Source organism: Daucus carota, chromosome 7 (assembly GCF_001625215.2).
Source record: "Daucus carota subsp. sativus chromosome 7, DH1 v3.0, whole genome shotgun sequence".
NCBI classification, from domain to species: Eukaryota; Viridiplantae; Streptophyta; class Magnoliopsida; order Apiales; family Apiaceae; genus Daucus; species Daucus carota.
In genome coordinates this window covers 39,436,556-39,452,598 of record NC_030387.2, presented here as the reverse complement: position 1 = coordinate 39,452,598, position 16,043 = coordinate 39,436,556, and the positions used below count along the sequence as shown (strand labels likewise).

The window sequence follows — 16,043 nt, the reverse complement described above, 5'->3', positions numbered from 1 at the left end:
GACAGAGTTTAGCATTAGTGGAGCCAAAAATAATGTCATCAACATAGATTTGAACTAAAAGCAGATCATTACCATGATTTAAATAAAACAGTGTTTTATCTATGGTACCTCTAGTAAATCCACTTTCAAGAAGAAATTGAGCCAGAGTCTCATACCATGCCCTTGGAGCCTGCTTTAGTCCATAAAGTGCCTTGTCCAATCTATAGACATAGTCTGGATGCTTTGGATCCACAAAGCCTGGAGGTTGTTCAACATATACCTCCTCATCCAGTTTCCCATTTAGAAAAGCACTTTTGACATCCATCTGAAATACTTTGAATTTCTTGTGTGCAGCATAGGCCAGAAAGATTCTAATTGCCTCCAATCTTGCAACTGGAGCAAATGTCTCATCATAGTCAATACCTTCCTGTTGTGAATACCCTTTTGCCACAAGCCTTGCTTTATTCCTTGTAATGACACCCTCACTGTCAGTTTTGTTTCTGAACACCCATTTTGCACCAACTATGGATCTGTCTTTAGGTCTTGGTACTAGGGTCCAGACTTTATTTCTCTCAAATTCATTTAACTCTTCTTGCATTGCTTGAATCCAATCAGCATCTTGAAGAGCTTCCTCCACCTTTTTGGGTTCTGTTTGTGACAGAAAGCAATGATGTAAACACTCATTGGCTGTAGCTGTCCTTGTTTGTACACCTGCTTCTGGATTTCCAATAATTAAATCAGGTGTATGAGATTTTGTCCACTTCCTAGCATGTGGAAGTTGACCATTTTCATCATTGGATCCTCCCCCTTGATCCATACTCTCCTGATTCTGCTGATTATTCTCTGTAGCTCCCCCTGCAATTGTGCTATCAGAGTTTGAATCAGCATTCTCTGATGAGTTTGAGTTAGTATTCTCTGATGAGTCTTGAGTAGAGTCTGAAACATTTTGATGCTCCCCCTCAGCAAGTGCTTCACCATCATGAACTTGTAAGTTTTCATCAGAGTTTACTGTATTCTGTTCACAGTCAGAGTTTGACTGATCATCAGAGTTTGTTGAATCAGAGAAAATTTCTTCATTTTCAAAATGCAGTTCTTCATGATCATCCATATCTGTTAGACCCATTATTCTTTTGTCATCAAATGACACATGTATGGATTCCATGATCACCTTGGTTCTCAGATTATAGACTCTGAAGGCCTTTGTTATGATAGGATAACCTACAAAAATGCCTTCATCAGCTTTTAAATCAAACTTGGTAAGCTGTTCTGGATGAGTCTTCAATACAAAGCATTTGCACCCAAATATGTGAAAGTACTTCAGATTTGGCTTCTTTTTCTTCACCATCTCATATGGGGTTTTGCCATGCTTATTGATCAAGGTTGCATTTTGAGTGAAACAGGCTGTTTGAACAGCTTCTGCCCAGAAATAAGTAGGCAATTTAGCCTCATCAAGCATAGTTCTGGCAGCTTCTATAAGAGTTCTGTTTTTCCTTTCAACTACACCATTTTGCTGTGGTGTACCAGGTGCAGAGAACTGTTGCACTACACCTCTTTCTTTGCAGAACTCTTCCATTGTTGAATTTCTAAACTCAGTTCCATTATCACTTCTAATGATTTTCACTTTGTCATCAGATCCATGATCCAGTTGTGTCACATGATCCATCAGATGCAAGGCTGTTTCATCTTTAGAGTGAAGAAAATATACCCAGGTGTATCTGGTATACTCATCAACAATGACAAGAGCATATTTCTTCCTTGCAATGGATGGTACATTGACTGGTCCAAATAGATCAACATGTAGAAGATGATATGGTTTGTTTATTGAGAATTCAGTCTTACTCTTGAAAGATGTCTTTCTCTGCTTGGCTTTTTGACATGAATCACACAATCCATCAGATGTCAGTAGTGATTCAGGGAGTCCTCTCACAAGCTTTTTCTTTATAAGCTCATTTATTGAATTGAAATTTAGATGTGAGAGCTTCTTGTGCCACTTCCAACTTTCTTCTGCAGAGATTCTTGTAGATAAGCAAATTGCTTTTCCCTCAGAGTTTGTAGGCAGGTGAATTTCATAAATATTTCCATGTCTGTGTGCAATCACTGCCACCTTGCCTGTAGACTTACTTACTATCTCACTGTGTTCTTCATAGAAATCAACATGATACCCTTTGTCACAGATCTGACTGACAGAGAGTAAATTGTGCTTTAGCCCTTGAACAAGAGCTACATTTGATATGATGACATTTCCAAGATTGATATTGCCATATCCCAGAGTCCTTCCTATGTTGCCATCTCCATAAGAAACACTTGGGCCAGCTTTCTCCACAAACTCTGATAGCAGGGTCTTATTTCCAGTCATGTGTCCTGAACATCCACTGTCCAAGACTAGGATATTCTTTCTGTTGCCCTGCAATCACAAAGACCACTAGATGTTAGTTTTAAGGACCCAGACTTGCTTGGATCCCTTGGCCTTATTAAGTTTGTTAGCTTTTGCAGCGGTATTATTATCAGAGTTTGAGCTAACAGACTTTGCAACAGAGTTTGTACTGGAAACAGAGTTTGTACTTGCAGAGTTTTTATTAACCTTTAAAGAAGGTTTCAATTGATAATAATCATAATACAAACTATGATATTTTTTGCAAGTATAAATAGAATGCCATAAACTACCACAATGAAAACATGGATCTTGTGGTTTATATCTAATACTACTTTTTCTAACTCCAGACTTTGTAGGTAAAGAGTTAATGTCCTTGTTCTTCCTGCAAAAATTAGCAAGATGATTAGTATTACCACAGTTATGGCATGTCTTCCTAGGTGCATTTGGAATAGGCATGTAGTTATTACTCTTGTCTATACCAATCTTACCATTTCTATTTTTCCTAGGCTCTCTGTTTTTGTCATCAGACTTTACCTCTTTAAGCTTGTGTTTAAGCTGTTTCTGAGTCATCAGTCCTATGTTAACCTGTTTGGGCTTTTCAGATTTTAAATTGTTGTTAATCTCTGATTTTGGTCTACTCTGTTTAGACTTAGAGGATTCAGCAACAAATTTAACAGGTTTAACCTTAGGTTTTTGAGTTTTGACAAACTCTGTTTTTGATGACTCAGCTTCTGAGTTATCAGTGTAACCTAGTCCCTTTTTCCAATTTCCACTACCTAAGATATCCTGAGTAGTTTTGCCTGAACTAGTCCATGTCTTAATAATCTCCCTCTCCTTAGCAAGTTCTGATTGAAGAGATGCATACCTTTTTAATAATTCATCTTTGACAATGACAGCATCATCTCTTTCTTTCTGAACTTCTAGCATTTGAACTAATTCTTTTTCTAAAAAATCATTCCTTTTCTTTACACTCAGAGTTTCAGATTTTAATCTTTCATTTTCTAAAGTCTGATCTCTAAAGCTAGTGTGCAAAGTTTTAAGAAATAATCTTAACTCAGTTATATCTTCAGTATCAAAGGCAAGTGTAGAATGAGGTACCTTTGCAGTAGATTCAGAGTTGTTGTCAGTGTTTGCCATTAGAGCATAGTTGACTTCTTCTTCTGAATCAGATGTATCTGTCCAGTTTCCTTTCTTGGTGATAAAGGCCTTTTCTTTTTCCTTTTTGGCCTTCTTGCATTCAGATGCAAAGTGACCCTTTTCACCACAGTTGAAACAGGTGTACTTGTCAGCTTTTCCAGCTTTCCCTTCCTTGCCCTCATTCTTCCTGAAGTTCTTCTTGTCATAAACTCTGTCAGAGTTTTTGTCTTTTCTTGAAAAACTTTTGCCTTTGTTGAACTTTTTGTAAGCCAACTTCTTGAAGCTTTTCACCATCAATGCTGCTAACTGCATCATCTCACCATCACTGTCATCAGAGTCTGAGACATCAGAGTTTGAGTCATCAGATTTTGATGACTCAATGTCAGACTTTGTGACATGAGCTTTTCCTTTGCTCTTAGCAGCTTCCTCCTGAACTTTCAGAGCAACAGACTTTGATTTGCCTCCATGGCGTTTGCTTCTCTGCTCCATCTCAAGTTCATGAGTCTTCAGTCTTCCAAAAACATCATCAAGAGACATTTCTCCAAGATCAAGATTGTCTCTTATTGTGGTGACTTTCAAATCCCACTTTTCAGGAAGAGCTAGAAGGAATTTGAGGTTTGAGTCTTCAAGATCATATTCCTTGTCCACCAGAGATAAGTCATTCAGCAGTTTGACAAATCTGTCATACAGATCTGTCAGGGACTCACCAGATTTTGAGTCAAAGTGTTCATACTCCTGTGTAAGGATTGTTTTTCTGTTTTTCTTAATGGCCTGAGTTCCTTGACATCTGGTTTCCAGAGCATCCCAGATTTGTTTAGCAGTTTTGCACCCAATCACCCTATTAGACATTGCATTATCAAGGGCACTATGCAACAGATGCTTCACCTTTGCATCTTTGCTGATTGATGAGATGTCCTCTGGAGTATAGTCTTTCTTTTCTTTTGGAACCATCTTTTGAGGTTCATCTGCAATCCCAACAGAGAGCTTGGTGGGCATATGTGGTCCATCAAAAATCCTGTCAAGGTATTCTGGATCAACAGAGTCTAAGAATATGATCATTCTTTCTTTCCAGACTGGATATTCAGATGCCTTAAGGATTGGAACTCTAAAGGATGAAGCTTGTGATTTTTCAGACATGATTGTGTTTAAGATCTCACTGTAGTAATCTTAACAGACCTGGCTCTGATACCACTTGTTAGGTCCTATATTTTCACTATATAGAATGATATAGTGATCACAATCTGTAACACAGTAAGACAATATAAGAGATCGAAAGCAGTAAACTCTTATATTCACAAAGCTTTAATAGTTACAAAAACTCTCTCAGTGATTTATATTGTATCACTAAGAGCTGCTAGGGTTCTTTTCAATATACTCGATAACTCAACTCATATAGAGTAACCCTAATCTGTGTTTATATAGACACAGTTACAAAATCAATCTCTGATTTGATATCCTATAAATCAGCTAATAAATCTATCAATCAAAGATTGCTCCAGTTTTCTGTTTAGTTTCCATAGTCAGCAAATCACTCCTCAGCATCTATCCTTCCTTGAAGTATATCCGCTTCTGAGCTCTTTCCACGTGTAAACTCTGTCGAGTCTTGACTATGTAAACTCTGATCAGACTTTATCAAACTCTGTCAGACTTTACTAAACTCTGTCAGACTTTACTTAACTCTGATCAGCTTCTAGCTTAAACTCTGATGATTCCTGTTCTAAAACAAACTTTAAGAACATTAGTAGTAATCATCAATTATATCTAACATAATAATTAGCATATAAGATATATAATACATATATATAACTTAATATAATATATTATTTGGACTATTCGGTATATTCAGTTCGAACCAAAATATTTTGTATTGATAATACATTTATTTTATTTATTTTAATTAAAAATAAATAATAAATAAACTTGATAAAATTTAAATACATTACCATAAATACTAGAAATCAAGATCTTGTACTTAATTTTGGTAACATTCAATAAAGATGTGTAAACGTCTATAAAAAAATATTTTTACTCCAATACCTAATTTAGGTGACCATTTTAGACCTTCTATGACCAATTTGATATATCAAGACCCACCTCAATTGATTATTAGCCCTATATTAATAGTGGCACAATTATATTAGTTTCGTTACGATTTATACGGGACGCGCTAATTTAGTGTCCCTCTTCATATGTTATAACAAGTGTTTGTCACTGATCCAGACCTTACAAAAAATGGATTTACTGAGTGTGGATTACTCGTATCACTTAATAGCAGGACTCCTGGAGAAAGCATACCTAGAAAGTTAACAGTAGGAGCACTTGACTCCTAGAACTAGAAATTCTTTGTCACTCTGTGTTTATGCAGTGTATTACTAAAGATTCAAAATTTGACCCTACTGCTGAACTATGTTTTTGGAATGTAAACTATGTAGTATGAACTTCATTTAACATTTTGGACTTATAATTTTCCAAACTAATTTTTCTGACAAGCACAACAACTAATCCTTTAGGCAAAACAAACAATTCAGCATATCATACAGGCACAATAACTTAAATTGCTACATGAGTTCCAGGTGCATATTTGATCGGCAAAGGTCTGCACTCTGCATGGTTGGCTCACTCGTTTTTTTATACAAAATTCAACACAATCATCAGAAAATCCTGTTTTTTTTTTTGCCGAAGTACACTACAAGCAGCAGGAAGTTGCGACAGCAAGGAGAGGAACAGTTCTGTGAGCTGTGGAACCGGCAGTTTCACTCATGTCCAAATTCTCCTCAGTTGTTCCTTCTGGTAGCTTCCAGTCAAACATACGCAGAAGATTTGCCAGCACAAATTCATTGGTGGCCATGGCGAAAGCGATTCCAGGGCATCCTCTTCTTCCAGCTCCAAACGGAATCAGCTGGAAATCATGTCCTTTGAAATCAACAGAGGAATTTAAGAACCTCTCTGGCTGGAACTCCTCTGGTTCGGTCCATGTTGCAGGGTTTCTTCCTACAGCCCAGGCATTGACAAAAACCATTGTTCCAGCAGCAATGTCATAGCCCTGTACTTTCACATCTTCGCGTGCTGATCTTGGAATCAACAAGGGTAGTGGTGGATGCAGGCGAAGAGTCTCTTTGATCACTGCTTTCAGATACTGCATTTTTTCCAAATCTTTGTCTGTTATATCAGGTCTGCTACCAAGAACTTCTCTGATCTCTTTCTGCGCAGTTTTAATGACATTCGGGTGTCTCAAGAGTTCTGTCATAGCCCATTCTAGGGCTGTAGCCGTTGTATCAGTTCCAGCACCATATATATCCTACAGCATAAATCAGAATAAATATCACGAAAAATGGTTAATTACAGAATTTTAAACTTTCACGCGCCAAACCAATTGAGTCCTTACCAAGAGGATAGCCTTGACACTTTCGTTGTTGATTGATATGCCATGACTAGTTTCCTTCTGAATCTTGAGCAAGATATCAACAAAGTCTTCTTTATGTTCAACATGGTTGCTACTTTCACCAAGTTGTATGTGTTCTTGAACCACACCTTCAAGGAACTCGTCGATTTGCTTAGAGACTCTATCAAGTCTACCATCCAAACCATTGATCCAATCAACCCATCCAAGCCATGGAATAAAATCCCTAAAACTATGAGCACCAAGTAACTCCAAAAACTCCCTCAATAGCTCTTTAAATTCCCTCCCACTCCCCCCTTCACTGTACTTCCTCCCAAACGCGGACCTACAAGATATGTCATTGGTCAGTGTCATGAACAACTCACTCAGATTCACTGATGATGAGGAAGAAGCCAAGCCTTTAATCTTGTTCACCATAACAGAAGTTTCCTCTTCTCTCAGATTCCGAAATGACTGCACCCTTTTGTTACTTGCTATCTGGAGGACAAAAATACTTTTCAGCTGCCTCCAGTACTCTCCATAAGGCGCTGCAGATATGTCCTTCATGTCGTAGAGCAATCGCCTGACAAGGCTCGATTCAGGCCTGTCACAGAAGCTCATGTCCTGTATTTTCATGACTTCGCGGGCTGCATCAGCAGAGGAGATCACAACAGTAGGCACACTGCCAAAGTGAAGATGCATGATGGGACCATATTTCTGAGCCAAGGCTCGGAGATTGCGGTGAGGAAGCTGTCCTAGTTGATGGAAGTTTCCTAGTACAGGGAGTTTTGATGGTGACGGTGGCAACTTCTGGTTCTTTACTGAGCCATTCAGAAATCGCCATTTGACAAAGAAGACAAGGAGGATCAGGGGTAGAAGAGCTAACTTCAGGTGGTCCTCTTGCTGAAGCAATTCTTGCAAGAAAACCATCATATTTCTCTGTTCTGTGGTAAGTTGTACAAAATCTTTGTGTATAAATAGAAAAACAGGCAGAATAATGAGGATATTTGGTGGGTTTTTCCATTGAATACAATAACAAGAATTATAACTAGTGGATTGTGAGAGATTAGAATCAGACAAGAATGTCGAAACAGAAAAATAGTCGTTAACAGTGTATTCCGAGAACCGTGCTGACTTACACATATTTTTAATTTTATTATATAAATTTTTAATATGAGTATATGACCAGGGGCGGATCTAGACACAAAATCTTACGAGGCTCTAAGCAAATTTTCGGGAAACACCTGTATATTTTCAAATTTTGGGAGAGCACTCCTATAATTTAGTAAAATTTAGAATGACGGAAAAATGTAAAAAAAAAAAAAATTGGGCGGCATGTGTCCACTGTGCCTCCTCCGCCTCGTATATGACTAATACAGGGAGTAATTACGCAAGGAAAACTGTGTCATTGTAAATTTGTAATATTATATGCTAGTATGTAATTGTGGACTTGGTGTATTTATTCAGACCGACTGTGACCATGAAAATTTTGACAGACCGAACAATGGGTTGTCGTTGTCGATGGCAACCATGAAGATAGTTAAAATAAAAAAATTAACTGCTCCACAGCAGAACCGAATTTTTAAATTACACATGAAATGCATTCCTGTATTCTATATTTTAAGTACCAGAAAAGTATAATTAAGCCGACCCGAATAAGTTGGCCTTGAGTTCAAACATGACTTGTTCTTAGTTTTAATACTCAAAAACTTCAATTCGACAAAGATCTGGTATCTGTGATCCGGTTCAGTCAAAAAATAAGATCAGCTTTATAATAAGATGACAGGTGTCATCGAGCGCAAGCAGGGACAGATGTAGGATTCAAATTTTGGGGTACCTAGCAAATTTCGAAAAGTACCCGTAGATTTTGAAATTTGGAAGAGTATTGTTATAAAATTTTAAAATTTAAAATGATAAAAAATGTTTGAGAAAAAGTTTAGGAAGATTTGCCTCTTGTATAGTCACAAATTAGTTAACTATGGAATTACTGGTTTAACTGCACAGCATCAGCCACTCCATATTAAGTTATTAACATGTCTCGGGTTTCTTTTATAAGTTGTTTAACTTTGTACAAGTTGTTTGACCTTTTGACACTCACTTTTAAGTGCTTTGATACCTGTAGTATGGGGAGGATTAGAAAAGTCCATATTTTCGGGTCAAGCTGAAAGCGAGGATCTCTCTCAAGATACCTGTAGCTTGTGTTGTTGAGTGATGACATGGGTGAAAAACCAAGTTTTAGAATACCAAAAATAGTGTACATTTCATGAAAATAAGGCAACTGGCCTAATCACTGAGCAGCGTGATGAGCTTCCGAAGATGTGACTGGCAATTTGCATCTGCACACTTTTTGCACAGTTTGTATATTAACAGTTGAAGGTTACTCCATATATTGCGAAAATATGTCTTAGAGAAGCTATGCCAGGCCTTGGTTATAGCCCGAATGCATTAGTTCACCAAATTCTTATATTTTACAAATTACACGAACACATGTTCTGGTAATTCTATTCCAAAGAAGTATATAAAACAAGGATCCTTCATGCGAAAAGTTCTCAGAAGTATGACCTGGTATGCATATAATCATATTTATAGCTCCAGTCCACTATCAGTAGAATAAGTACTGATATATTGTTGAATCCAACTTCAAGATGCATTAACATAATTGTCTTATTTATTATAGATGGATAGAATGACAATGGAATGACCTACTTGCATACTTGGTAATCAAACATGTGGAGTGGCAATCACTAAGAGGGGAGATTTCCTACGAACAGTCAAGCCCGTGACACCAGTCATGTCCATATCCTCCATTCTTTCTCCATGAGGCAATTCAAAGTCAAATTTGTGTACAAGATTGGCTACTGCAAGTTCATTAACAGCCACTGCAAACAGGATTCCAGGGCAGACCCTCCGGCCTGCTCCAAAGGGAAGGTACTCATAGTGAAGGCCTTTGTAATCAATGGGATTATTGAAGAACCTTTCAGGCCTAAACTCCTCTGGGTTGTTCCACAATGCAGGGTCCCTTGCAATTGCCCAAGCATTAATTAGTACTTGTGTCCCTGATCTTATGTCGTACCCCATTACTTTTACGTCCTGTCTTGCTTCTCTAGGCATTAGTAGCGGAGCTGTAAAGTACAGTCTCATGCTCTCTTTCATCACTGCTTTCAGATAGTGCATTTTGGCTAAATCACCCTCCGTTATTTTTGATTTGCCTCTGCCTATTTCTCTAATCTCAGTCTGCAATTTTAGCAGGACGCCTGGATTTTTTAGTAGCGCTGCTATTGTCCATTCTAAAGTTGTAGATGATGTTTCGGTCCCAGCAAAGAACATATCCTACAAAAAAAATGTAACAGTGAAATAATTAGATTAATTCTGAGTGCAGACTACCAAATGATAATATCTGATATAAGAGAACATTTTTCAGTTACCAAGATAACAGCTTTAATGCAATCGTCGTCAATAGAAAGGCCTGTATCCAAGTTCTCTTTCTGAATCTCAAGCAAAATGGACACAAAGTCTTTGTTTGCATAAGCATCATCCGGTGCAGTACTACCCTGTCGGTGATCTCTGAGAACACCTTCCAGAAAAGCATCAACCTCGTCAGCTACTTTCCCCACCTTCCCCTTTAAGCCTTTAAGGCGATCAATCCAATAAAGCAAAGGAATAAAATCCCCTATGCTTCTGAAGTAACCTAGCAGATTAGTCATTTCCTTGAGTAAATGCTTGTATGAGTTACCTTTATCATTTCCATATTTCCTCCCAAGTGCAACCCTGCAGACTACATTATTAGTCAGCTCGGAAAACAAATCCCTTAAGTTAACTATTTTTGAATACTCAATATTCTGGATCAAAAGGTCAACTTCTTCTTCTCTAACATTGTGAAAGGATTGAACCCTTTTGGTACTTAGAAGTTGAACGACACATATACTCTTCACCTGTCTCCAGTATTCACTATAACGAGCAAAACCCACGTCTCTGCTATTATAAAAAAGCCTATCTGTAATACTTGTAGTAGGTCTGTCTGCGAAAGCCAGATCATTGGTTTTCATAATCTCTTGAGCTGCATCAGCTGAAGAAGCAACAAGAACCGGTACACTTCCAAACTTGAGTAGCATTAGTGAACCATACTTTTGAGCCAAGGCTCCCAGTGAAATGTGAGGGTCTGGTCCAATTTGATGAAAATTTCCAATTATAGGTAATTTTGGCGGAGAAGGTGGCAGATTTTTCGAGGCTGTTTTTACAGTGAACCATCTATAGAAAATTACTATGACAGAAAAAATTGTAAGTAAATAGAGGTACTGAGGATTTTGTTCCAACATCTTCACTGAGTTTGCTTGCCCATGGAAAGAGCTCAAAACTATCTATATATAGAAAGATCATGTGGTCACATTTAATTGGTCACAGGAAGATAATTCTGCTATGAAAAGATAGGATATTTTTGGTTTATTTGCAATCTTTACACTTTGCACCCTGGAACTTTGTGCTTAAGTAGTAACTGTATATTGTAATGGAACACAGTTTGCTCCCCCAAATTTCTGATTACTACACTATGCACCCCTAGACAATTTTCAAAATTCAGGTATATTAGAAATTAGAAAATGCATTCCTTTTCCACATACGAACAAAAGTAACAACTCGGTTGAAGATAACATACAAACAAAAATAACAACTCAGTCAAAGATACGGAATGATAACTGATAAGGGAGGTGGGAGCTAAAGCCACGTATATATAGAAAGAATGTGCGGTGTCATTTAGTTGATCTATGTAAAGGATGAATCTACAAGATAGGATGGATGTTAGCTACTTAATTTTGAAAGGGTAGTTATGGATGAGATGCATTCAGCAATCACAATACTCTGGAGCAACACTTGTAGCAATCAAAAGCCAATAGATATATCTTCAAAGCACATTATGTAAAAACCATTAACGCAACGACTTGGAATCCATGGACCATGTAATAAAGGAATCCTAACAAACTAATGTGCCTTTACTTGTGCAAGCACGGAAGTGTTAAGGACTTAATCAATATATAACAAATTTAGTGATAAAACAGGAAGAGATATATTGAAGTATAATATTGAGGGTCAGGATGTACAAGTGACAAACTTCATGGGTGCAAAGGTGTGTTTTTGTACATGAGGGCAGATGTGTATATTTGGTCAAACTTTGAGGGTCAGAATGCTATTAATCCTATTTTGAAAATTATTTGCACTTCACACCCCAAAACTTTAGATTAACACTTTCTAACTCACATTGTCATGGAACAATTTGCAACCCTCAATAAACAATGCAAGCTTAGAGGGTTTCTAAAATTTAGGTATCTTAGACATTTGAAATGCCTTTTCACAAAATCTATTTACTCCTAATTCATTTCTCCTCATACGAACAGGAAAACGGATTGATCAAAGAAACAAAATTGGTAGCAAATTAAGTAAATAGCTAAATATTCTGTGTTTATTAAGATCAATTCAGTGATGATAAGGAAACAGAATAGGTGATAAGGAACCAGCCAAGATCCTAACAAACCTTAAGATTCATGAATAGTCTCTGAAACAACCATAAGATTTGTAATATACAGAAATGAAAAAAGAAAAAGAAAAAGAAGGGAGTCTCTGTACTCCTGTGTGCCAAAACACTAAAGTCAAAAACAAAACCCAAAATATTCATTTTAATTAATATCAGAGTGGTACCTCATTATGTCTAACTGTAAACAGCTTCATAAGAAGAGTACAATATCTGTATAAAATATCAAAAAGTTACTATATTTGTATACTTCATTAAATATATAATCTACTTAAATAAATACTTGTTCTTAGTATCTATAAATTAGTTTGAATAGTTTAAGATGAATACTGGCAATCTGATACATCTCCTGAAGTACTGCTAAAGTATGATTCTGCATCCCTTCTTCAACTGCGGTAACTTGACAAGATCACAAGTAATATAGCACTAAGTATTAAATCGGGTGAATGGTCGACTCATAATCATGAAAAAGAAATTCCTGTATTGGTCTGATTAAGCATAGCTGAATGAGAGAAGAATCAAACAATATCAGCTTTTAATGTCCTTATGAGAAGATATATATATATTTGTGTAACAGGGTAAAAGACAATGATATATAACAAAGTAAGACCTAAGTTTACAATTACTTATGACAAAGATTAACTATAACATTTGGAATGCTTAAATAATTTAAGAGAGAACTGTCAGCTGACTAGTTAAGCATATGTATAGAATACAATATATGCAGAACAGTGGGATTTAGATGTTGTCATTTGCTTCGTTCTCATTGAACTGCTGCATATAAGAATATTATAGCTCATCGTCGACATTTCTGCTCGTATTGAGGTAGTAAAGTACAAAAAGAACCACTTTGGTCCAAACTATGTATATGCATTTCAATCTAATAAATCCAGGGTACAGCAATGATTCACCACAGCATTCTTGAAATAGCTTTCAGAACATCATTCATGTTTGGTCGGTGAAGGGTGTCCTTCTCTACGCAACCTTTAGCCAGAAGTGCTAAATTCATTGCATCACCAACATTATAATCACCATTCAGAACAGGATCCATGAACTCCTTTAACTTCTCCAAGCAGGCTGCAGAATCTTCCGTCTCTTCAGTCAAAAACTCAATAGAATCCTTCAAGAATTTCTCTTCTGAAATGGCCTCTTTTGCTGATAACAATTGGAGTAAGACAACACCAAATGCATATACATCTACCTTTGTGGAGGCATGCCCTTCATTCATATATTCGGGAGATAAGTACCCTTTTTTACCAACTATCACAGACTCATTCCAATCGGTCTCCCCAGTTTGGTCACTGAAAACTAGAGGTTTAGCTAATTTAAAATCAGAAATCTTGGCCCTCCAGTCTGCAGTTATAAGAACATTTTTGCTGTTTATATTCCTATGGACATAAGTAGGCTTGGTGCAGTAATGTATATAATGTATGCCAACCGCAAGATCAAAAGCTATCTGCATTCTTTTTGCCCAGGTGAGCTGCTCAGCCAACTTTGAATTCGACAAACAATATCTTAAGCTGTGATTTTCAGCATACTCAAATAGGAGAAATGGTCTGGTTCCATAACAAAATCCTAGAAGCTTCACCACATTAAGATGATTCGTCTTTGTTAGTATGTACACAACATGGTTGGCTTCTTTCATTGACCTCATTTCCTCAATTGCCAGACAAGTATCTCCTATTTTGCCCCGATAAAGTGATGAACCAATCAAACTACCCTCACTGAAGTCCTCAGTTGCACTCCTCAGCTCATCCAAGTTGAAACATATCAGTGAATTATTCAACTTTGACATTCCATCAAGAAAATCTGGAGAGAAATTAGACGAACGTGGGACTATAGGAGACAAATTCTTGAACCTCAGATGGCTTCTTCTCTTGATGCCTAAGATAACCATACAAAAGGATACACCCACTAGAGCCACGGCTCCAGCTACAGCAACCGCCACATAAGCAGCAAATTTCACATTTTTCTTTCTATCTTCACCAGGAATAATGTCACCCAGAGGACTGGATTTTTGAGGAGGACTTGGATTTTCACCAGGAGAAGCAACAACATAATTCAAACTCGGGACACTTGTCGTAGGAATAATCAGAACAGTCCTAGGATATATTGCTGTGTATGTGCTTAATCTGTTGGCATCCCAGATGATCTGCTGAGTCACTCCAAATTTTCTAGCAATCAAATCTGTAGAATCACTTCCCATAATCGGATACGTTACAAGATACTTAATCCCCTCACTCAAATCCAACGAATCAGGGCAAGCACATCGAACAGGCACATGGACTAAAGAATACTCAGGCCCCTCCCTTCTCCCATAATAAGGATTCTCCTCTCTAAGACTCTGAGCTTTCACCAGCCCTCCAAAAACACTACAGGCAATCGAAGAGAGTGACTCTGATGCAGAAGCATTGTATGAAAAAACAGCCCGAGAGAACCGATCAGGGCACTCACAAGTGATGGGAATGATGATCTCATGGCCAGGAGGCAGAGAAGCCTGAATTGAATCAGATACATTGTTATAAAACAATATATCAGACACATTTTCAAGATTGAACAAATCTGATATGGAATTAAGCGTTTCATTGCCCTGTTGAACGCGATAAATGATAAATGTTTGACATGGAAGCTTATCAGAGGTGCAAAGGTAGTTTGAACCAAAAACTTCAGAATCTGAGGTGCAGTTAGTCTTATCATAGAACTGGTAAGAAATCGTATTTCGAGCCATCATCAAAAGAAGAACAATGGTAAGGCCAATGCTGTTTGAAAAATGAATCATTTTCTGGATGATCCAATCTTTCTGGGAAATAAAAAAGTGGTGATCAGAAGATTATGAAAGAGTATGAAATTTTCAAGTCTCATGACATATTATATTACATGCAGTATTAAACTTTGAAGCCGCCTGGCCGGCTATACAAGTTTAGTGTGTACTAGTCACCACATAAGAGTAGGATTAAAATGTTATTTTCCTGAAGAATATACTATAATTGTTAACTATCTGGCCTACATTGAGATCTTGGAATTGTTGGTTTACAAGCATGCACACATTGTCCTAAAAATAGTGAATCGGCAGGTGAAGGTACGGAATAAGGATTAATCGGTCATATCTTAATTGCATTTAGTTGATCTCTGAAGTATAGTATAGTGACTTGTTGGTATAGTGGCTCTCTCCTTCTAAGCCAAACTGACACAGAGAGGCCATGCACTAATAAATTCTTGCACCATGACACTGATCAAACCAGAACTCACATGGGCACCTTGAAATACCTTGAACTTGCACTTATAAGTCATTTTTGTAAAATTAACTTGGGATTTATCTTAATTTTCAGTAATTTAATAACTTCTTTCTTGAAAATGTACATATTATATGTAATCTTTTTAAAATCATACCTATTTCTACAAATAAAACTTTTTAGACGCGATCAAAATATTTGATAATAAAAAATGATATGTAATATGGAATTTTTCTTAGTTCTTATTTTAACCGGAAAAAAGAGACAAATACCGTAAAATTCAAATAAATCCGTGTAAAAATTCTCATATTTAATTTAAACTTAAAATCTACGTTTATCTCATTAAAACAATCACTTTAATTATTTTATTATCATTTTTTTTGACAAATTATTTTACAATTTCTTTAAAGTTTTCTCCAA

At 36.9% G+C, this 16,043-nt stretch overlaps 3 protein-coding genes across 3 annotated transcripts; all 3 read right to left on the bottom strand.

Moving 5' to 3' along the window:
* Nucleotides 1-5,967: 5,967 nt before the first annotated feature.
* LOC108195596 (cytochrome P450 736A117) lies at nt 5,968-7,878 on the bottom strand. The gene is made up of 2 exons (XM_017362576.2): nt 6,876-7,878; nt 5,968-6,788 (listed from the first exon to the last, which is right to left on the bottom strand). Exons 1-2 carry the CDS (start codon nt 7,800-7,802, stop codon nt 6,177-6,179), a joined length of 1,539 nt encoding a protein of 512 aa, XP_017218065.1. The 5' UTR covers nt 7,803-7,878; the 3' UTR covers nt 5,968-6,176.
* Nucleotides 7,879-9,407: 1,529 nt separating this feature from the next.
* Nucleotides 9,408-11,243, bottom strand: LOC108194041 (psoralen synthase). The gene is made up of 2 exons (XM_017360932.2): nt 10,295-11,243; nt 9,408-10,199 (listed from the first exon to the last, which is right to left on the bottom strand). Exons 1-2 carry the CDS (start codon nt 11,183-11,185, stop codon nt 9,591-9,593), a joined length of 1,500 nt encoding a protein of 499 aa, XP_017216421.1. The 5' UTR covers nt 11,186-11,243; the 3' UTR covers nt 9,408-9,590.
* A 2,054-nt stretch (nt 11,244-13,297) lies between these two features.
* Nucleotides 13,298-15,169, bottom strand: LOC108195036 (lysM domain receptor-like kinase 4). Its single transcript, XM_017361972.1, has one exon. It carries the CDS (start codon nt 15,167-15,169, stop codon nt 13,298-13,300), a length of 1,872 nt encoding a protein of 623 aa, XP_017217461.1.
* Between the last annotated feature and the right edge of the window lie 874 nt (nt 15,170-16,043).

What these genes read in the sequence shown, in the direction of transcription:
- LOC108195036 (XM_017361972.1), bottom strand. Translation starts at nt 15,169, where the DNA reads ATGATTCATTTTTCAAACAGCATTGGCCTTACCATTGTTCTTCTTTTG.
- LOC108195596 (XM_017362576.2), bottom strand. Translation starts at nt 7,802, where the DNA reads ATGATGGTTTTCTTGCAAGAATTGCTTCAGCAAGAGGACCACCTGAAG. An exon ending in GTGTCAAGGCTATCCTCTTG is followed by an intron (nt 6,789 to 6,875) that starts GTAAGGACTCAA and finishes TTTATGCTGTAG; the next exon opens with GATATATATGGTGCTGGAAC.
- LOC108194041 (XM_017360932.2), bottom strand. Translation starts at nt 11,185, where the DNA reads ATGTTGGAACAAAATCCTCAGTACCTCTATTTACTTACAATTTTTTCT. An exon ending in GCATTAAAGCTGTTATCTTG is followed by an intron (nt 10,200 to 10,294) that starts GTAACTGAAAAA and finishes TTTTTTTTGTAG; the next exon opens with GATATGTTCTTTGCTGGGAC.